At 39.8% G+C, this 23,348-nt stretch overlaps 1 protein-coding gene across 1 annotated transcript; it reads right to left on the reverse strand.

Annotated features, from left to right (window-relative positions):
* Positions 1-10,336: 10,336 nt before the first annotated feature.
* Positions 10,337-21,808, reverse strand: kcnj19b (potassium inwardly rectifying channel subfamily J member 19b). Its single transcript, XM_035672326.1, has 3 exons — positions 20,655-21,808; positions 12,455-12,671; positions 10,337-12,041 (listed from the first exon to the last, which is right to left on the reverse strand). Exons 1-3 carry the CDS (start codon positions 21,321-21,323, stop codon positions 11,368-11,370), a joined length of 1,560 nt encoding a protein of 519 aa, XP_035528219.1. The 5' UTR covers positions 21,324-21,808; the 3' UTR covers positions 10,337-11,367.
* Between the last annotated feature and the right edge of the window lie 1,540 nt (positions 21,809-23,348).

Consider the following 23,348-nt stretch of genomic DNA (forward strand, 5'->3'; position numbering starts at 1 on the left):
AAAAAAAAAAAAAAAATCAAACAACTAACTTTTTAGTGGAATATTGATTCGTCATGGGAATGATATTCTGAGGAGCAATTTCATCCGCCTGTTTCCCCTCTATGGTAAATTAGAGCGTAGCGAGTCTTATCAAGTGCATTTCAGGACACAGGACACATTTTGAATACTGATGAGAGAGAGGGAGGTGCAACGTCTCCGCCCTAAAACTGGAGCTGACTCTGTTAAAGGGTAAACCCACTCAATATAGAAAATCATTCCAAATCAAATAGTCAGTGCTTGCTCAGTGTGGTCTGTGTTGATATATAATCATATGTATCTTATTAGAGAGTCCTATAATATTTCTGGCTCAACCAAATTTGATTATATAACTAGGTAGCGATGCATTTTTTATGTCTGGTCTTGCTATTTACATCTGCAAAGATGCTTTTTTTTACAGCCAGAGATGCATATTTGCACACCATGCATATGTGCTCCCACGCTTGGCTGTAAAAGTGCAAATCTATGGGCTGCAAACATCTGCAAATCAGTCTGCAGGCAATGAGCAAGAGCTCATTCTAGCCCATTAAAAGCCAATCTGTCTAATACACAAAAATGTCTGACTGACTGTTAAGTGGAATTAAATCAGCGCAGTAACCTTTCCTGTCAGGTAAAACCTCTTTTAAACAACCAGCACAACATTGAACAGCTCATTCACCAAATTACACTTTATAAGTTGTACCTTTAATATGTGCTATAGGTCATGGTTGCACAATTCAAATCTTGCAAACCATTTTCTGCTCATCCTAATTACGCAAAAACCTGCTTCTTTGGAACAATTACCTCCCAGTTCAGTAGAGCCAGATGTCAAAGAACTTCTCTCAGGAAAAGGATTTAACATGAAAAAGATATTTGTTTTACCCTAACAACATCTCAGCAGCCATATTGTCCTGCCATAAGTTTGCATAAAAATGCATACAGCTTTTCTTTTTTCTCAAGGGCATTTTAACATATAAGCCACTCTCCTCCTCTGCAGATAATTACCATGTCATGCAGTGTTTCTGTAACACTGACACAAGACTCAGGGAAAAGATTTTCATTAAATCCTGGTGTGAGAAGATCACTTGACCCACTTGACTGCCACGAGATATCAGACATTGTCATAAAAGGTCACCACACCTCTCAGAGGACATACTTTTGATGCTCTTTTAGATTTTATTAAGTCTCCTGTAATAAACATGGCTTCACATTGAGAGGAGATACAGGGTGAATGCAAGGGCACACGTTGTAGCTGCCACATCCATATCATTTGGTGTGGAGCTTTCTGAATTATGTGCTACTTGTTTTAAATATATTTGCCAGTAACTCCATCAATCTCTATTAAAAGAGCTTACTCTTTTCAATAAGGTAAAGTACGACCAAAATTATCAGAGAAAGTAAAATAATGGCAGAACCTAAAAAAGTGTCTGGAGATTGTTGCCACAAATAATTTTGTCACATATGTTTCTTGACGCCAGAGGACAGGACACATTCAAATTTGCTTTGTAACTACAGATGGCCATCTCCCTCACTAACTGGGGAGAAATGGTATTCCCTTAAGTACACTGCATTAGCTGTTTTAGCATGCCCCTCCCCACTGCGGTGTACAGGAGGATTATGTGAATGACGCTAAGCAGAAAGCAGGCTAAGAATTAAAAATGTAATTTCATTCTAAACTCAGAGAAGGTCGCAGTAGCTGTTACAAAATGTGTCCTGAAGATAAATGTCCCTTATGATTGAAATTACAGTTTATATTCAAGCTCATTTTTAATGAAAACAAAGGAATTTACTCCATTTTCAAGATGAAACTCCTCAACTAGACAGTGCGAGTAACAAATAATAAATTGTATGTGCCAGACGGGAATCATGTCATAGCATTAGCAATCAGTTTCCCTGCCAGTGTGCCATGGAGTGGATGACAGATACAGTAATTGCTGTTTTCAGAGTGAATACCATAGAGACTTGCTGGGTAAATAATGCAGAGCTAATTGATTGGAACTACTCCCAATTGATTGGAATACTGGAGCCAGTGTAATAAACTAGAGAAGTCACTACCATTGCTGTGCAAAAGAGACATGTGTAAAGACTGAAAAGTAATGCACACATGTTCTTCTTTAAGGTCTTTTTAGAAGTACAAAGGACCTATTATATCAAGCAAGTTCTTTCATTTATTTTCACACTGTCTGATGTCCTACAGCTCACCTTCACACCAACCTAGTGGCCAAATTAATAAGCAAATTAATATATTTTTTGATTAACAAATGCCTGCACCACGAAACTGGCTTTGCAGTGTCACTGCTATAATAACAACGATTACCCTGAATAGCGAATAATCTGCTTTGTCAAGTCAGACAAGCCTTACCAATTTGTCCCCAACCATGCAGTGATTAACCTCACCCAGAAGCTGTAAATCAGCCTGGCAGGAGTTGGATAAGAAAGAAGGTTCGGGGCACAGATGCAGCTTCTGCACAACTTACATCCTGGCTAGCACTGCATCATTTTCCCAGAAGACAGACTGGCATTGTGGCCAGTCTGGGACATGTGCACTCAACATTTGTGTGTCCGCCAGATTGGAGAGCTTGTTTGCTCAGCTGCTGTTTTTTTCTTGAAACTGGCAAATGTGCGAGACAGCGTTTTATTGGTCGTTATTCTGCTGCACTGATACCAAATCTGTTCAGAGTTTCCAGTTTGGCAGTCAAACACTTGTACTCATAACAAGTTATGTGTGTCCAAAAAATCAAAAAGTGTTTGACCTAAATACTACTTTGTTGGTTGTTTCATTTACTTTCATATGCCTTCAGTTATAAACTGCAACTTATATCAATAAGTATTGCAGGCTGTAGGCCTACTACTTTTAGGGGGGTACATGGAAAGATTGAATCGCCAAACTAATTTAATCAAATGGAATTTCCGATTTTGATTAAAAAATATATCCACATGTCAACTGTAACACCTGGACAATGTGAGTGGAGAACAGTTAGATAAAAGTAACTTCATAGAAAAATTATTGAAATAGTTATGGTAATGGATAGCAGTTTAAATAGTTAATGTTAGCTGAAATAGTAAAAAGTAATGAATGCTTGAAACAGTTAGCTAAAAGTCATAGAAATGTCTGAAAGAGCTAAATATATAAATACTTAAAAAAGCTAAAAGTTGGAAAAATAATTAAAATAGCTAAAACTAATGGATAAACAGTTAAAATAGTTTGCTAAAACTAATGGATACATGTTTTGAACAGCCAGCTTCTGCCACTCCAAGTTATAGTTGTAACAATGTAGTGGAAAGATTAACATTGACAGTTCAATTGTGTGAAATACATTTTGTAACATCCACTACCATAACCACTGTTATATAATTAATATTTAAATAATAGCCATTTTAAAAGCAAATTAAATGATTTTTGGACATGATGGGTGGTGTCAGTGAAGGTGTTCCACAGGGCTGCAGGGATAACACACAGGGGTCACACAAACCACTGAACTACACAATTTCACATTTTTCTTTACCACATGAATTTTAAATGAAAATATGTTATTTTTGCCTTGAAACCACACAGGAGGACTGCAGGTCAGACATACATGTTATTCGCCTTGAAAGAAGCACTTAGCTGCAGCCTCCTCTCTTCGGAGAGTCACTCCAGCAGCCAATGTTGTCTCATCTCTTCTGGGAATTGCTTCCTAGCATCTGGGTATAATAAAAGTTTGAATTATTTATCAAATTTAGTGTGCATGAAACATCCACCACTCAATCAGCTGTCACAGCTGCGCTGAAGAAGTCAGTGTGCACAGCTAATCAGATTTATTTGTGTTGGAAGCAATTTAATTTGATAGGATACACCTGAACAATGCTCGGAAATGCTGATCGGGTAGAGAATATTAAAGCCAACTGAACTGCTGTGGGTTGATAAACCTGAGGGAGACTGGAATTTGTAGTAAAGCAACCAGGTTTGCGTTGTTTCTTGTAGTATTTTCAACAAACAGTGATTAACTGACATCTCATGTGTCACAGTCTAGACAAAGCCATATCCAATAATGGTGGAAATCATGAGGAAGACCTGAGACTTTTTCGTGTCCCAGAAAATATGCAAATGTTCTGAAAATATGTAAATTTTCTGGGACATGAACAAGTCTTCATTCTCGAGTCTCTCTTTGAAGATTACTAAATTATCCCACATGGTATTTACTGAATATGTTACTTAGGTAATCCAGAGGGAGAAGACAGAGCCTGAAAACTGTGTGAGCAATGCAAGGTCTTTTGGAAGATCAAAGTTTTTAGTTTTAGTTGGCCGAGGTTGTCAAGTGCTAGAGCTGCATTTTCCCCTGTATCAAAGAAAGGAAAATGATGGCTTTGTCACTCAGTGAAGGTCTCACCTGAATCATGGCTTGTAGCGAAGCTGGTGTGTGGGAGAGTGACAGCAAAAGAGTTTTATTTAAGTGAATGGTGAACAATATGCACTTTGAAACAAATGTGGAGTTTAAAACAGGAATCAAAAAGAGGGAGAGGACACATCTTTTCTGTATTCTCAGGTTTTTCACTGAAAATGTCATCCAAAGTAATCAGTCATCCTTTAAACCTTGTACCACCAAAGCCTGTAATAAACTGGCTCTCAGGCATTTAACCTCAAATATTTAGGTCATTTCTTTGCCTAGTGTTCTTTGTGGACAGATAAAGTCACACAGCAGGAATGTCTTCCTCAAGCAGTGCCTTCACTTATTAAAAGATCAATCAAATATTTATTAGACAAGCACACTTTTCACAAGAGACACGAACGTGCTCATGTAGCCGTTTGAATCAGACCATAAATGATTCTGCCGGATTCTTTCCATTTAAAGCAAAGGAAGCCCTGTGAAGACAATTACTCATTCAAAGCAGCAGCAGCCACTCCCAAGGTGCATATTTGCTAATGTGCACTGAGTGATTTTCTATTCACAGTGGTAGGATTGTAATTCAGAGAGTTAGAAAATGTCTTGGTGGGAAAAAACAATTAGGATGCCCAAAAAGGGGCATGTAATAAGATGCTGTCACTCTGTAATGGAGTGACAGGGCTGGTAATAAGACAGGCACATGTTGAGCTCTCACTCTGAGCAGATTTCAATCAGGGTAGTCCTGGGAAGCATGACCCGCCTCAAAAAGAGGATACAACATCTTCTCCTGCTCAGATAACAGTGAAAGAATTACGTACCCTTGTTTTGGGCATGAACAATTGTTACCCGCCAGTAATGACATAACACACCCAAAAATAGAGTTGAATAATGCCCCAAACAGAGTGTTTTCATTAATCATTCATCATTAAGCATGAATTTAAATGAGGCATTTTATAGATACAGTAAAGTATTTATTGTCATTCATAAACAGTTGCCCTATGCAGTGCTGTACTGTTCTGTCCCAACTTAACATGATAACTCATGAGTCAATATATGTGTATATTTTATATTTGTATTTGTATATTTTATAAGGACACATTCCTCGTAGGTGTAAAAACCTACTTGGCAATAAACATAATTCTGATTCTGATTCTGATGAGCAAAAATAAGGATTTACCAGACCCAAAAAAGAGTAAGAGACACACCATAGATAGATGTTATGACACATCTAGCCTGTCGAAGCTTTGTGAGCTGAGGCTTCATCGGACGGAGGATACGAGATGTCATTCGAGCCTGTGTTAATATTCACAGGGAGTTTCCTGACAGCTATGTGGGGTTCTGATGATGACCTCCTCTTTTTCCAGCCTCTGTTGGGTGATAAATGTCTGTGAGTTTGTTATTATGAGCAACCCCTTTCAAATAACACAGTCATGCGATCATTGTTAATATAAAAATATGGATTACAGCTGCTTTAATGTTATTGAAAAAGTAACACCCTTTTTACAGCTCGAACCCTTCATATTTTAAAAAACCTGCATAACTTCTGCTGCAATAAAGACTGTAAAATAGGACCAGGATCAATAGTTTAATAAACTCTACATGTAATTAACTGTCAGAAAAAGGGATTGGGTGTTAGGCCTCTGAGATTTGAAGTTTTCCAGTGATTTAAGATACTAAAAGTTCTTTCCAGGACATTCTCTGATTATTAACAATTTCCAGGAAGAAAATGTATTTAGCAGAAACTTTTCTATCATGCTGTTTAGTTTTTAGCAGAAGGCAATCATCTAACTCCATGTGGTACGATGCTGAACTATTTAGGTGTAAAGTGAGACTGCAGCAAAAATGTAATTAAACTGTATCTAATTAATCCTTCTCTCAGAGAAACAAACTGCATTATTCTATCCTTCAGGTTTAACTTAAACATTGTTTAGAAAAGATTTTATTTTGGAAATAATTTTAGATTGCTGCAGAAAAAATAAAACTCTGAGATTGCATTTCTTTTATTGTATTCAGTTGTTTCCAGTAAAGGTGAAAAATAGCTGAGAAAAATGTATCCTGAAATAAACATTTTTCAAGCACGAATTGTTTCTCTCTTAGAGTTGCCCAAAACTAATTTTTAAACTCCTCAGTCTGGAATTTTAGCTGGACACCACAGATATAAAGAGCACTTGAATTGATGTACGGTGACTCAGGGAGAAAGCAAAGAAAGAAAAGTAATTGAGATTCTGGAGGGGAGAGCTCGGCACTATTTACCTAGGCTGCCCAGAGCAAGCCTGTGGGCACAACACAGCTGACACCACGAGTAAATGATGCCTGCTTCCATCTCTCATGGTGATCAAAAGGAAACTCTCTCATGACAATTTGAATATTTTTAAATAATCTAATTATAAAATATTTGTGTTAAAGTTTTGTACGCTGTGATATTTCTGTGTCTGTTTTGAAGGTGAACAAAAGAAGTGGTGTGTATTTACAGTAAGAGAGGGAAGGAAACTCTGACTCCACCTTGTGCGGAGGTTTGATGGTTTCTTCTTCAGTTAGAGCAAACTCACTGTACAACAAAGTGACATTAGCTCATAGATACAGATTTATTCATAGCTGCCGGTACCTCTAAATGACTGTATCTGTGTCAAGAGTTTATCGCTGAATCCCCATGATCTCTCAATTCACAAAGCTAATGGCGCTGTGCTGTAGAGCAGCGACACTTTTTGTGCTCATTGACTATGGATGAGCATCTGGTCAATGTGGATTTGTGATCTGGTTGCTGTGCTCCTCCTGAGAGCTTCTCGCTGTGTTTCCCTATGCACGAAGATAAACATGCAGACATACAGAGCCCACAGAGTCACGCTCCTCACCCACATCTGTCTCTATGGTGGCATGATGCAACTTTACACTACATGTGACGACTTGAAAACTGGTAAACGTGAAGGAGCCAAGCCACTGGAAAAAGAGCTTTAAATGGATTGGATGAATTCAAGTACTGAAGTGAACTGAACCAAAGTACTGTTGTGTTGAAGTAGCAGAAGGAAATGTAATTTTTCTCTCAGTCCCACCCTTTTCTGTCAGTTTCGTCTTGGATCTATAATATCGTCTAAACCATTGCTTCCCAAACTCTTTCCTTAAAGGACCCCTTTTCTATCATTTCGTAAACTGATGACCCCTGCTTAAGTGGCTTATTCTATGGATATTCCATAATATATTCAAATCTGCAATGAACCCAAAAGGCAAACTCAGTAACTGCAAAAAGTTACTGTAAAAGGAGTGATTTGGATAGATTTTGAGCAGATTATTTCCTGTTTGGCATACTGTTTATACAATTATCTGTTTGTATTATGTATTTTTATCCTTTCTAACAATCACACATAGTTAATAGGTTTCTTTTTCTGACAAATTCTGGGTTTTCTGCCCCCTTCACAGACGGGAACAAAATGCTAAGCCTAGTGTGTATATTTCGTTCCTTACACCCCTTAAAATCAAGAAGGCCTCGTGACTCCCCCCCTCTGCCCCCAGGGAGTTTCAGCAACCCCCAGGTCGGGAAGAGGAGGTTAGTTTAGCAGGTTACGTAGAAGAACTGGTCTTCTCATTACTAGGGTGCTCCCATTAAAGCCCCTGTTACTGCCAACAACATTACATTATATCTTTTTATGGATGTAATGACCTTCATTCCACCAAGGAAGTGCAAATGAAGTGGAAATTTGTCTAATCCCTTTCCTGAGCATATCTTAATGATAGAGGAATGAGCAAAACAGATTTTCTTCACAGCTGAATCCATCATTATACAGTATTATGTCTGTGTGAAGGATGGTCTGTGATTTATTCTTACCCCCATCATTTATCTAAGTTAATTTTATCTTAAGCTGGACAGAGGTCGTTTTGTACTGTCGACGAGTTACATAATCAAATTTCTGTTTTGTGCTATTTTTTGCAGTATGACTAATTAGCTCTGGACATCCTCAGTTGTGTAATGTCTGGAAAATCGCCCTCCTCTGGAGCCCTACCATCTTGATAGCCACAATCAAGATGAAATTAACTAAGTGGCCACTGACCAAGCTAGTAGAAAGACTCCTGCCAGCTTCAGGATAACTGAAGTAATTAGCTGAAGCCGCAGCCAGAGGAGAAGGTTAAGGGCTTTGATTTCAAGTGAGCAGACGAAAGAGTAAAGTACGTTAACCTAACAGCCAGTGTTTAAATGCCACCAGAGGGATTGTGTCTGGGGTTTCCTTTACTCTGAACTCTTGTCCTCCTAAAATTTGCTTCAGATTAGAAACAACTGACATCAAATTTAAGTCATTAATATTTCATGAATGTTGGTATAGCCACCACAGCAGGTGACACAAGCTGCTGATGGCATTTTACAGGCTGCAATACCTCAGGGTGTTGAAATCACAGTCAGGAATCCCACAGAAATGGTGATACAGCATTTTTCCATGGAAGAAAAAAAGAGAATAAGACACCCAGACACACTTGTGATTTCAAATTATTTATTATTTAGCAGTTGCAATAAAGTTTTATCTTTCCTTTATGTCAGCAATAATACATGTATCCCCTGATGTCAGCATCCCTGCATTCCCAAATATTTGATTTACATTTTAATAAATCTGTTGATGTTGAAAGAAAGTCCATAGTCCAAAATTCATCTGTGATTACATTTTGTCACCCTTGCGTATAACGGGCCAATGCAAACACTGCACCAAGAGGTAAAAATAGTTAAAATTGTACAGTAGTAAACATACTTCAAATGAGCATTCACATAAACAAATACTCAGGACAAGTGATAAATAAATATAGTGTTTCAACCTAACCTGTGTATCAGGTTGATTGACTGTTTGCTAAGCCCTGTCCCCCATAGCTACTGTCGCTACGCCTGGCAAGCTTTTGTATGCAGTTTACAAAGACAACAGTGGAAGATTTACTACTCAAAATTCGAAACTAAAGGTGCTTGATTTCACAGACAGGTGGGTAAAAGCAGGTTTCTCATTTCTAGCCAACCATTAAAGGTTTAGTCTGTAGAATTTAGTGGCATCTAGCGGTGTAGTTTCAGATCACAACTCTGTCACTTATGTCTCCCTTTCCAGGTTAGCATTAGGGTTAGGGAACATAGGACCCTGGGTAACATAAATATGCTCCTAATCACACTACTTCGTCTCTGCTAGGGCTGCACAATTAATTGTAGTATTATCAAAATCGCTATATGGCCAAGTGCGATATTCAAACCGCAGAAGCTGCAGTTATTTGATAAAGCTAAAATGTGTGACAAAACAGCTTCATAATGAAATGTTGTAGTGCTGCAGAGATGCCCTGGACAACAAATCTTGTTCTCTAGATTAAAGAAAACATGTTTGCGTGCTACAGACCCTAAAAAATGTTGCATCATTGGGATTTTAATATTTTTTTCTGTGAAAATTACATTTGTGATGCAAAAATTGCACTAATTGCAAATCATATTGCATTACAATATCTGTCCAAATAATCGCAATATGATGTTTTTACCATATGGTGCAGCCTTAAGGCCTCAGTATACTCGCCATTCGCGACCTGTCGCACCACACTGTGACGTCCAAATGATGTAGATCTTGCTGGCGCGCCAGGATTTTGGCCCGCTCACACAAGGTCGCGCACCACTCATTTTTTTTCAGCTTCAGCCAAACCGGAAACAGGAAGCTTTCTGAGCAAGTGCACCTCTACAGGCATCTGTACGATCCTTCAATGAAGGAACACAGATGCCTGAATTCACGGCGAGAAATCGCCATGAATGTTGGAAGAGAGGAGGCCATATGCTGGAAAATTTGGAAGAATCCTCCCGCGACCGATTTGGAAAATCAAAAAAAGAGGTCGCCATTGTTACCCTTTATCTTCTTCTCTAAGTGCGTAAAAAGCAAAGTCATAGCCTTCCTCAGTTGTGGACACCCTCTGTTCAGGAGAAGACTGCAGCGAGTGTCGCCACCACCAGCGACAGTAGAAATAGTTACGGTGCTCCCGTGACTTCACATTGTCGCGCGACAGGTCGGGAACGGCGAGTCTACAAGACGCTTTAGTCTCTGCCACTTCTTACTCATTGTGGTGGGTGTGTCAATGCTCACAAGCTACTCCCAGAGTTTAAGTGACTTTGTGCCAAGCAGCATTTTGTTTGTAATGCAATCCTGAAGGCCAGGGACATAAGAAAAAGAGTGAACAGAAAGTATGATCAGAAAGTATGATCTCCACAGCAGCAACACTAAACATCCCGTCCCACCACTGCATTGCTTTTTTGTTTGTCAGTTTTACAGAAAAATACTGCATAGCCACCAAGTGAATTCGGAATCCGGCCCCTTATTTGCATTAAGTTAAAAATGTTCAACTTTTGACCATCTCTTTTTTCACATTGCTGGTCAGTCCTGCTTTGCATGGAATCCCATAATGCTTCGCTCGTATCCCGTGGAAAATGAATGGGGGCAAATTTTGCATCGCATTGCATCACTTTTAGTGGGTCTTTATCCTAATAAACAGTACAATGTAGACCGCTGGAAGTGTGTGAAAAAATCCAAAGCTTGACAGACTGGCTGTGTCTAGTTACGGTTGCTGACCTAGGATTGGACAGTTCAGTTGCTGTTCAGGGGAGGGGTTTTGCAAACAGTCACTTCAGGTGAGTCACGACTGTCACTTTGGTGCTTGTTTTATTGAAAAAAGTTTAGTTGTTTTTCAGATAATAAAGTATTTGATGCACGAACTCTACAAACAGAAGTGAAAGAAACAAGCACAAGGGCAGGAGTGTAAGAAATCAATGGGGGGGGGGCACAGATGGTAGTCTATCAAAAATGACTCACAGTATGAGCGGATGGATGGCTTATTGGTGTTGTCCTTCTATTTGTGGCAATCGACAACTTAGTATAGAGCCCCTAAGTTGCAGGAAAAAATAAAACTTATATCACAGTAGTCCTTATTTATATGCAATGCCCATCAAGCCTGATTTAGTTTTCAAAATGTTTTTAGGCTTAAAGATAGTCTGCAGAAATCAGCGGTCAGCATTCATTCTGCGCAGTTTGGCGGGGAGATTGTCCTCTGGTCGACTCCCTACCAAGGGGATCTGGACTAATGGTGGGGTCGGAGCAGTGATGGTCCTAATGGCTGCTGGCAGTCTCTGTTTCTCCAGCTCATCCTCTTCAGCATCTCCATCTAAGGACAACAGCTGGACCTGCTCCTCCGGCTGTCCTTGCATCGTGACCGGGATGGAGCTGGACCTCAGCCTCTGAATACTAAGCGGAAGGTCTCCTGTGCTGGAGGCCTTCCCCCCAGGCAAGGCTGGCCCTGTCTTCAGCCCCCTCCAGAGGAGCTCCTCCTTGGTGGAGCTCATGCGCTGGAGTTTTCTGGGCAGCCTGGAGGCTTGGTCCTCTACGTGGTCTGCATAGTCAGCTGACAGGAGCCTTTCTCTGCGGGCTCCACGGCCACCATTACCCAGCAGGGGGGAGGAGGGTGTGGGTGCAACAGGTAGAGGGTTTGGCGATGTCAACGAGGACTTCTCCTCCTGCTCTTTGACGCTGTATGGAGGTGTAGGGACCTCAAAGGTGTTGTGGAACTGGGAGTAGTCAACTCTGAAGAACCCCTCCTCCAGTGACATGACAGGGAGGAAACGATTGCCCCACAAGACTTCATCTTCGGTGTAAGATGTCCTTGCTTGGCACGTCATACCTACGATTGAGTGAAGAGACAAAGGTGTAGAGGAATACTTCAAATACAGACAAGAATAAGATTACATAGAACACTGTAACATTACAAAGAAAACTGTATAAAGTGGGCTATTAAATAAGAATAGACAGACAGGGAACAGAAAAAAAAGTTAAGAATTGCTTCAAGCAAAAGAGAGACAGAAATATGTAGAGAAAAAATACGAGAAGATGGAGAAGAGCTTGTGCTTTTGAATAATTAAAGACCATGAAATTAAACATTCTGTTAAATATTTTATTTTATATTACAGAGAAATGGTATATGCTTCAGGGAAATTGATGATGAAAAAAAGTGATTAGGAAAAGGGAAGCTTATTCCAAGTTATTATTATTTTTTTTTTTAAACATTTGTATTCAAAAGTAAGATTTTGCTCTAACCAGTGGTCTCCACAATGCCCTCTAGGATGACAACAATCTCAAACTGCTCGTTCATGAGTGAGCGCTGTGACAGATCGAAGAATGGGCTCTTGGTGTTGATCTCGTGGCAGATGGTCAGAGGCGACACCAAGAAGAGCTGGTCCGCCCCCGTCCCAAAACCCACGTCCAGCTCACACTGGTCCAGGGGCAGGAACTCGCCTTCTGGGGTCTGTCGAGACTGGAAAAACAAACAATCTTGACATATTAAATTTACATTTTTACTTGACAGTGATAATTCAGGATCATTTTTTGAATCTTATTAGCAACTTAACATCTAATTGGGAAATTGAATCATTACTAAATGTTTAATATTATATTTAAATACCACTGAATTTAAAGCACTGAAATATTTAACTTAAAAAATACATCTGTCTAAATGTATGTACCCCCTGATTTCAGTCTATATGCTAAGCTAAGCTAACTGGCTACTGGCTGCAACCTTACATATAAAGCTACTGCACTCAGCTGATTGGGTTAGCTAGAAGCTAGCTGGAGTCCAGAATCAAGGCAGTGCTTTTGTTGTTGGGCAAAAAAAAAAAAAAGGTTTTTCCACATGACTTCAGGGGTTTTACAACCTTGATGATGACTGGTGTGCAGTCTGTGAGGCCAGGACAGTCGTTATATTACCTCTGTTGGATAATATGTGCTACTTTAGAGGACAATTTTCATCTAAAACCGCTTAGACCTACTGTATGTGGATGTATTTTTTTGCAGGTGTAACCCTGATGGGATTTGAAGCAGCGTTAAGGGTCCCATGAAATATCTTTGAAAAGGCAATTTTCTTCTGTGATTTGACATGGTTCCACATGAGTTCAAAAGCAGTCAGGTAAAAACCTGCATATTTGAAGTGATCATAGTTGTTCAGAATTGCGTCAATCATCCCCAATTAGGACTGGTCTGCTCGTTTACAGCCAGTTTTGCTTGACAGACCTGCATTTTTTGTAAAATGGGAAGGGGTGGCTGAATCTCCCCAAAAAATCTATGATGACATTTTATTGGATGGATTATTTATTTGCCTCTGAGAGCTGGATGAGTCAACAAAAGATTCTTGACACTTTTGGCAGCGACATGGATGGATTTTTACATGAAAATAAAGGAAAGGAGAAAAAAAAGGAATACTTTGACATATTTTTGCATATAGTGATAGACAGTGGAACAATACACACAGGAGAGACTACAACAATAAAAAGGTGTTCTTAGGACCTTGATTTTACTAGCAGATATGCTGGATTAAGGTGAGAATAAGGGTGTAAAAAAAAACATGAGCATTGGTAACAGACCAGAGACACTGCCAGTATAGAGTACTTAAAAACTCTCTAAGACAAGTATCATTAGATTACAGAGACGACACTAGTGCTTGCTCTTGGCTAACCAAGCTAAAAAAAACATGGGATTAGGGAGAAGGCTCTCTATGAGCTTATTAAACTCTTATTAAACTGACTGGCTGTCAGTTGCAAGCCTCTTTGGTCAAGAGTGAAGAATTTACAAAAGATCTGACGCTCCACTGACAACACAAAGAAACGTATCACCTAAACCAAGTTATATTCTGCCAATGCTGAATTCATTTTGTATTTTCTGTTGTCTCATGTTAACTTGTATGCAGAGTAGTCTCCCTGGCCCTTTGAGTGAGGAGCCACTTGGTCCACAGATGGCAAACAGACTGTCATTTGTATTCACAGTGATGTTGAGGACAGAAGGGTGTGACATTTCACAGGAAGACGTCTGTGCCCACAGATCCCTGGCTCGCCTTGGTGAGGGAAAGTGTCACCGCATCATGCTGTATCAGTGATGGCCGCTCCCGGAATACGCAGACAGGGAGCCTATGTTGGTGGGTAAAGTTAAATCAGGCTAAAATACTACAAAAAAGGCGAATGTTTTACATAACAGAACAAGTGTGGACAATAAAAAAAAAGAAGAAAGACTATAAAAAGCCTTCCCGCCTGCTGTCCTTTAAACTACCAGTCTGCATGGTATGTTCTTATGATAAATGAAATACTATAACTTCATTTTTGGCACATCTGTTTAGCAGAAAGTTTTAATTTGGCTGAACTTTTGCTCATCCAGGCACTATGTTAGCCAATCACATATATTCAATACACACCAATCTGCCATAACATTACTACCACTGACAGGTGAAGTGAAGTGGGTGGGTTGTATTAGGCAGAAAGGGAACATTTTGTCCTCAAAATTGATGTGTTAGAAGCAGAAATTGGGCAGCGTAAGGCTTTGACCGACTTTTAAAGTGGAAGGAAAGAAGGAAAAGCGGTGAACCGGCGACAGGTTCATGGGCGGTCAAGGCTCATTGATGCACTTGGGGAGCAAAGGCTGGCCCGTGTTTCTCCCTGGTACCTTAAACAACAAGTCCACTCCAACGCAGGGCTGTTTTTGGTCTGAAGCCACTTAGAGATGAAAAAATGATTTGACATCTTGAGAAATTTACTTATTCCCTTTTTTGCTGAAAATTCAATGAGAAGATTGACACCACTTTCATGTCTGTACGCTAAATATGCAGCCAGCAGCCAACATAGCTTAGCATTAAGACTGGAACGGGCAAGCAGCTATCCTGGCTCTTTCCAAAGGTAACAAAATCAAATACTGTATCTTGTTTAATACACCAGAACCAGGCTGTTTTTTTTATCTTTATGCTAAGCTATGTTAACCAGCTGCTGGCTCTGGCCTTATATTTAACATTAATTGGTATAAATCTTATCATATTTCCCAAATTGTTCCTTAAAATACACATTAATTCATTCAATTTCAGCGAAGAATTGTTTATTTTTCTGTCTTATGTTCATATGTGAAATATCTGTATTATGAACAGATAATTTCCCTTTAAGTGAGAGGAGCACATGACATGATTTTAAAAAAGCCTGTCATGTTTATATATTAATTTATTTCTCCCAATCATTTAAAAATGTAAATTGTCATTGAGATACTGCATGCAGGTGTCCCATTTGTCAGCGATGTTCATACAAGTCTGGAAATGAGACTGGAAACCAATTTCCTGGGAAGTCATATTTAAGCCATTCTAGTTATGAAAGTAAAGCTGCTAGTTTTTTGAGATACTGTTCATAGCTCTATTGACTAACAGCATAGTGTTGCAACAAAATTATACCTCTGCCAAGGAAGGAGCAACCTGCTTGACACTGAATGGTTTTAACAAGGTGAAAGCCTTGTGTGTTCTCTTACTGCCGCTAAACAGTCAGTGCCACAAGGGGGAAATTAATGGCATTTGGAAGAGGACCTGATATGGAGGGAGTGCTTAATTTACTAAGCCACCTGAGAGTCATGTTGAGTGAAAGCAGGCCCTATCCCTGGTGACACACTTCCTCTTTAATGACAGTGAGTGTGTGAGAGAGAGATGCACAGAAACACAAACAGTGAAAGTTAGAAATGTGTGTGCGACATTGTCCACTTGTGTGTGTTTTTAATGCATTTGTGTGTGCATATGTCCATGTGTGTCCAGCTGGATCCTTTGAGCTTTGGGCTGGACATCAAACATATGCTCATACAGACGTCACATCTGAGCTGCCATTGCCAGTCCCTCGACAGCACTGCCTTTTTTCTTTCTTCTTCTCTCTTTCTCTTCCTCTTTCTGCTTGTCCTTCAGAGTTAGACAGTGGCAGATGTGGGGAGTCATGCTGACATGTCTCCCTGTCTGTCTAGCTAAACGCCTGCATCCAGGCCTGTCTATCTGCTACTACTAGCCCTTATCAGTTATCTCCTGCTGTGGACTAACCTACTGAGACAAGCTTTTGTTGACATTGACAAGCACCGCCCATCTGTCACTCTCTCCCTCTGTCTTTTTGTATGCCAAATCGCTGCTGTTTACTGCTTGTTTCTCTCTTGTGTGAGTACTTTTCTCTTGCTAGGATGAATATCTGTCCTCCATGCATTGCTGGCAAAGCAAATGCAAGCATGTTTCTTTATTTTAAAAATAATATTCTGTCAGTGCTGCAGGGGTCACTACACCACTGCGTTCTATTGATTTATTAATGAAAGCTGCATAAATATTAATGTAAATTCAGTTATCTTTTTAAATTAGTATGCATTATGTATATAGAAGAAATGCACAGTCCTGTCAAGGAAAACTGTTTCTAATTTGTGGCTTAAATTTGTTATTTAAGACACAAACTGAAGTGAAGGCTTTTACAACTCAGTGACCATTGACACAACATTTGTGTCTAACTGCAATAAGTATAGTATCTATGAAATACAGTCATTATTAATTATAATAACAATCATTATTATTAATATTAAACATAATATTTTCAAGCAGATACCAAATATAAGAAAGCACTCCAAAAGTGAGCCAAAAGCTCCCACATCACTTGAACTCACTATATAAAGTTGCGAAGTGGGAGCAGCTATTTCGGTCCTTTTCATTTTGTCTGTAGATAATCTTACACAATATTAACAACGGTAAATGGGTCTTTGAAAAGGTTAAAGGTACAAGCCCCTGTGGGCTACATAAAAACTTTGGGTACAATTCCCAAGGGGAATTTCTGCAAGAAACATTGCATAATGAATAATATAATAACGGTGGCTGAGGCTCATGGTTATTGGAGTATATAGACCAATAAAACATGATTTCTCAGAACTGAAGATGAAATAATCAAAACTGATGGCCATAACAAACACCTATATGGTTGTTATATCATCCGGGAGAGTCCTGTGTTTCCACATCAAGTGTGGACTATTAAGCTTGTCATATAAAGTTTCAGATAATGAGGTGAACATATGTAAAAGTAACCCCTGTGGGCAAAATGCTCATGTTTTTTTCTTCTTTACGCCAACATCAGCTTGTCATGGATTCCTTTAGATGCTGCTCCAGGCACAGCACACTCATGAAGTACAGGGACAGGGATGTGCCAGATGTGCTGCTTCCTGTAACGTTAGCTGCCATTAGCTCAGTTAGCTGTGCAGCTAGCTGTCCGTTGCGTTAGCTGACTCTGCCTAGCCATCCGGGGGGTTTAGGTGCTCTGGTTGTGGTTAGGGGGGTTGTGGGGTTTGGGTGTCTTCCCCCACACAATTTTGAAATTATTTGACTAAAAACTATGCATGGCACAGTATTTAGTTTCTTTAAGACTCCCAGGTTGTAGTTTTTCACATTACACCCAGATATTAGCAAGAAAGATGTCCTGAACAGGATTAGAATTTATATTTTGAATATGTAACTAAACTTTATTTCTAGAGCAGCAACAGCAAAGTGACTATATAAACTCAATTATATCTCACTGGAAACAAATCTAAAATATTGCTTTTATCTTATTTTTATAATTGGAATTGAGTTGTTGTCAGTTTGAGTAAACTACACTGCTTCCTGGAACTAATTGTGAACACAATGAAGTTGAAAAGAGTTCAAATACTGCACCAAAATATGCTTCACTAAAAGATGCGTATCTATTTTAAGCAAACAAACATGCTGAGATGCTGTTTTAACAAACATGCAAACATTATAAGATGCAGTCCTGCATAATAACTTTACATAATAATGCTAATGAAAAATGTAACCAACTTTCATTTTTTTAAATCCAGAGTAGCCATGTCCCATAAGAATTTACAACCCAATATACACTTGATTGCAGTTGCCATGTCACAGTGCGTTTACACAGCTCCATCATCAGGATTTACTGCAGCATGTCTCATTGCTCCAGTCAGCTTTGTGCGCAACCCATCTCACAGTGACCTTGAGCTGCGTGTTACCTGAACACAAGCCATGGCATTGTTTCCACAGTGCATGTATAGAACTACGGGGTGATGTAGAGTCCATTTACTCTACAATACCCCTGCTGTACAACACAACAGAGTAGCTTTATGGGCTATAAAACATCACTGTGTCCGTTAAAACACATTAAAAGACACATTAGAACATTGCAGCAGTCCTACAGTGGTATCCTGCACACTGTAGCCTTCTTAATTGAAATCGAAAGAAAATAGAGGCTTGATCTAAAAAATAAAGCAAATCACTTAATATGTTTCAAGATATTGTCCAAACCACTGTCCAACAAAATCCATGAAACATAATGAAACTGCCCTGGATAAAAGTGAACTTAGAACGCACATTTTGATTGTTTACTGTTTGTCCTGTGGGCATGATTGATGGCACGTGAAATGTGATGCTTTATAGTGAATAAAGAGGAAAGTCCTGGATGCCTGACCTTCCACGAACACATGGATAGTTGTGGCTTAAAATAAAATGCAATGATCATATTAAAAGATCATTATTTACTGGCAGAAATCCAAGATCAGGGACATCACATAAATCTTATTAAAATGATCTTTGAGAGAGAGCCAAGGACTGTTAACAAAAAAAAAATCTGGAAAAAAAAGATGGGTGAAAACAACTTAAACTGCAAACGTTCCCAATCCCTCTTGCAGTAATTATATTACACTCACGCAGGTTTACTCGTTTTAAAAAGACCTTAGAGGTAAAGGCAAAATTGAGTAAGGCACAGTGTGGCTGAAGCACTGGTTCTCCATAATGTATATACTCTGCAACAGTACTGCAGCACGTTTGCAGCTTGTTCTGCTTTTACTGTTGTCAATCAGAACTGCTCAAACTACAAGTGTGACACCCTTCCACTGGGCCTCAAACAAAGACCATCATCTTAATGTATCCCAACAATCCGTCTTTAATAATAAATCAGCTCCATAAAGGGAAGTAATTCTACCAAATTTGGCACACTCATTGTGAAGACAAATCTAACCAAGGTCAAACATGACATTAGGCCCCATGAGTGACTATCCTACTGCTTTAATTCTGTTTGATTCTGACTAAAGCATCATGGACAACTATAACAGAATATTAATCTCAGTGGAACTATCGGCCTCTGTATGCTGTGTTGATTAATTGTAATTAACACACCATATTTCTCTTTGCCTTTCTAGGCTGTTAATTAAAGAGTAAACGATGATGAAATTAAATAAAACTCATTCCAGAGAGAGCTGAAACATTGGTGGTAATAAGTATTAAATCGTGGCTTTTAATGTGTTAAACTGAGTGACTTTAATTTCAATAATGGATACTATTTCAGTTTTTTGTACTCTAATCAAATGAAAAATGACTGAAGAGAAAACATTATTTTAAATGATGCCTTTGCAACACAAGGCATTATGTATAACCATATAAATGTACTAATGGTGATACTAACATACTGTGGGCTCTCTCTCTCTCTCTCTCTCTCCCTAGGTTCAGAAAGTAAAGTGTCACTTGAGATCATCACGCTTCTCCGCAGGGACGACAAAAGCACAACTAACTCTCCATGTCACAACAAAGCACAGCTCTCCTTTAGATTCGACTAATGTTTGGACTGGAATAAAGTAGATCTCATCTTTAAGACATGCCTGCTACTGTGAGAGAATGCTCAGGTTGTACATTAAACACACAGCAGTCAAAACATTTAATTACATGTGATGAAATGTGGTGCATGGACATGTGGCTTTTTCTGCACAAATTTTTGAGAAAATTAAACCAAAGTAGTGTCCTAGGTGTGGTTTAGTAAATTTAGTCCTTTTAATTTGGTTTTTCAGCACTAAAACCAACTTCATACTTCATCACTGTCCGCTCCAAGTGTTTCAGATTAGTGGCATTTTGCCTTAAGGCAAGAATATAGGAATTGATGCAATTGATCCCTCAATCAATCAGCTTGGCTTCTACACCTATTGTCCCCTGGGGGCCCATTCATCTCATAGGACAGTTGAAGCAGAGGCTGAACTTAAGATACGGCCCATGACTGAGAGTTAGTGAGGACCCTGACTGTACCAAGGAAACACACTCTGCAGCTCAGACATTAAGACAAATCCAGGACTGAAGCAGTTGCTACAGGGGGCGGAATGTAAATGGTCACTCATTAAAATACATCTTATGTTGGAGCCTCGCGCTAAAAACCATAGCCTCTGCAAATCCCAGAGACCCTCAGGGAATGCAATCAATTCTGCAGATGAATGGAAATGCAATGCATGACTTGGAAAGCACTCATAAAACATAATGGGCAATTTCAAAACAAATTAAAGGGCTGTCAATTAGTCTCAGCCTTGATAATGGCATTTTAAGACTCGAGATGGAGCAAGAGGCGAAAGCTCACTGCGCCAAAGTGTGCCTACTAGTGTGGTGATTTTGGATATATTGCGCACCTCCGCTGTATAACCTGTAGCCTACCTTTATGAGTTTGCACCTGATCTGCGCGGACACCATATGGCTGTTTCGAAGGTTCCCCACTCGGAACATGAGGCACAACTTCCCGTCCCGCTGCGAAATGACCGCGTACTGGCTGAACATCAGCGTCTCCGCGCGTTTCTTCGGCTGCGACATCTTGATGAACATGCAGCCGATGAGAAAGGCGTCCACGATGGACCCCAGCAGCGACTGGAAGAGGAACAGGATGATGCCTTCCGGACACTTCTCCGTGATGTAGCGGTAGCCGTACCCGATGGTCGCCTCGGTCTCGATGAAAAACAGAAACGCGGAGGGAAAGTTGTACACGTTGGCGACGCACGGGGTGTAGGAGTCGTTGTGGCCGCCGTGGCTCAGGTCGCCGCGGATGTAGGCGATCACCCACCACATAGAAGCCATAACCAGCCACGCCACTGTGTAAGTGAGGATAAAGATCAGTAGGTTCCAGCGCCACTTCAGATCCACCAGCGTAGTGAAGAGATCAGAAATGTACCGGCTGGTCTCCCCGCCAAGGTTACCGTGCTGGACGTTGCAGCGGCCGTTCTTCTCCACAAACCGCTGCCTCTTTCTCTTCACCGGTGCGGAAAAAGTAATGCCCTGGTTGGTGTTGACCACCTGGTAGTCCTCGCCAAATTTCCTCCGTAAGGCTGACATCGTGTCAATCAACTTACTTGTGACAAGCAATCAGTAATTGTGCAGAATCAGGCTCTTTTACGCAAGTTTGGTACCCCCTTTCCCAAAACCATTCAGCGCGCTACTCGCATCCTGTGAGATGGAGATGCGCCTCTCTCATGTAAATTAATCGTAAGTGAGCAGAGATTCTGCGCAATACATGATTCAGACTCGGTCCTTTACGCAAAGCAGTCTCCTGCCAAGTGCCAACTTTTTTCTCAGGTCTCATCCATGGAGGGGAGAAAAGAAAAGGAAAAAAAAAAACCACATTCAAAATTAGATTTAAAACAAACGCTGTACTGAAGTAGCTCGAAGGCAATGTCCTTGGTAGATCCACTGAGGTGTTGTTATTCAATAAAGCTGTGAATGTGAATAACGGGCTACAGTGCGCACTTCTACCTGAGGGAACACGCTTTGGTAGGAGTGACTTCAAATTAAAGAGTGTAGACGAACTGCAGCACGGGTGGCAAATTTCTTTTTCAAGTGGGGGTGGGCTGAGCTGATGTGGGGTTACAGAGAGTGAAATGTGTTTTTGGCCTGTGCCCAATCAGGTGAAAGCATCAGAGCGAGCAAACAGTGTAAGAGAGAAGTCAACCGTGCGCCGCCTTCTAGGTCTTCATTTTATTCTTTTACAAATGACTTTAAATCTGTTTCTTGTTGCCTAATTACCTCTATTTTGAGGTGAACACTGTACTATAATTAAATTGGTTATTCTAATGATTTGTGGTGATTTGTGGCTATTTGGTTCCCCCTAGTGTTACTGCAGTGGAAGTGAACCTGAGATAATGCCAATAACTGTAGACATGAACCGCATTATACACTATAATACCCCATTTGAAGTTACTGTTTCAGACAGATGGTCTGTAATCTCACTCCACACCAGTGCCCTGTGGGAATGTTCAAATTAATATGGCAATTTGTTTTCAAAGCTATTTACAAAATTGGAATATGGAACATTGCAGAACAGTGATGTGGTCAACGCCGTATCTGTTCTGTGTATTTTCTTAAATTATAAGATTGTATCATACTTCTGTGAAAGCAGGTAATGGCACAAGCCCCAAGATGAATATCAACCTGGAATGCTTGAAGAATTTTTACAACATTGTGATTTCATCTGTAGCTGCTTCATGGTTGCCCATTTATCATCTCACACTCTGAAAACAGCCTACTGGTCTTGTTGTTTTAATTAAAATGAAAATAAAGGAATATGAGGCTGATAGGGCGTACAGAAGGAGGGACAGATCCAGTTGGATTTAGTCCCAGAGCAGCAGGAAATGAAGCGCTCCACGCAATGAGTTGGTGTGTATACAAAATTAAAGGCCATGAAAACAAAATGGGAAAAAAACACAGTTTTACTGGCTGAAGTTTTTGGATTTGGACATAATGACAGTGGTGATGTATGAACAGAGGGCATGGAATGTGGGAAGTGAACCGTGGCCACAAAGTAACACAATGGTTATATCTGTTATTTTCAACCTCCATACAGTCACTGGTGCATCAGATTGAAGTGTTTTTTTCATTTCTATCAGAAATATGCTATGATTCACCTAACAGATGTACTGTATGATGACTCTGCATACTTGTATCTGTAACAGGGGAGTGATCTGATGAGTCAGCTCAAATGTAATGCACCACAGTCACATTGAACTGATTTTTATTTATTTATTGTTTATCAAATTATCTCTTTAACGCTTTAAGCTCCTCAGGAGCAAAATGTAATACTCACATGCCATGTACTCATGACTAAGTTATTAAGTCCATACTCGTCAATTACAAGTTAATAATGAATACCACATGTATTCATTCAGATGATTAAAGGCGAGATGTTTGTCCAAAGATTGTTTTGCTCTTGATTCTTGAAAAAAAAGTTATGTGCTGTATGACTGGATATAATCCAAACAGTGTCTCAACTTTATTAAATACTTGCTGATAATTAAATATCAAATAAAAATGCATCAATGGGGAAAAGAACAAGCACTCAAGGATTGTTTGTGTAAGAATCAAAAT

Source organism: Morone saxatilis, unplaced genomic scaffold (assembly GCF_004916995.1).
Source record: "Morone saxatilis isolate NCDOM2014 unplaced genomic scaffold, NCSU_SB_2.0 Contig1, whole genome shotgun sequence".
Lineage (NCBI taxonomy): Eukaryota > Metazoa > Chordata > Actinopteri > Moronidae > Morone > Morone saxatilis.

Bases quoted from the DNA above. Each gene is read 5' to 3' on its own strand.
- kcnj19b (XM_035672326.1), bottom strand. From the start codon at position 21,323: ATGTCAGCCTTACGGAGGAAATTTGGCGAGGACTACCAGGTGGTCAAC. The intron at 12,672-20,654 runs GTAGGCTACAGG...TTGTTTTTCCAG, and splicing joins TCAGGTGCAAACTCATAAAG to TCTCGACAGACCCCAGAAGG. The intron at 12,042-12,454 runs GTTAGAGCAAAA...ACTCAATCGTAG, and splicing joins GGGCATTGTGGAGACCACTG to GTATGACGTGCCAAGCAAGG.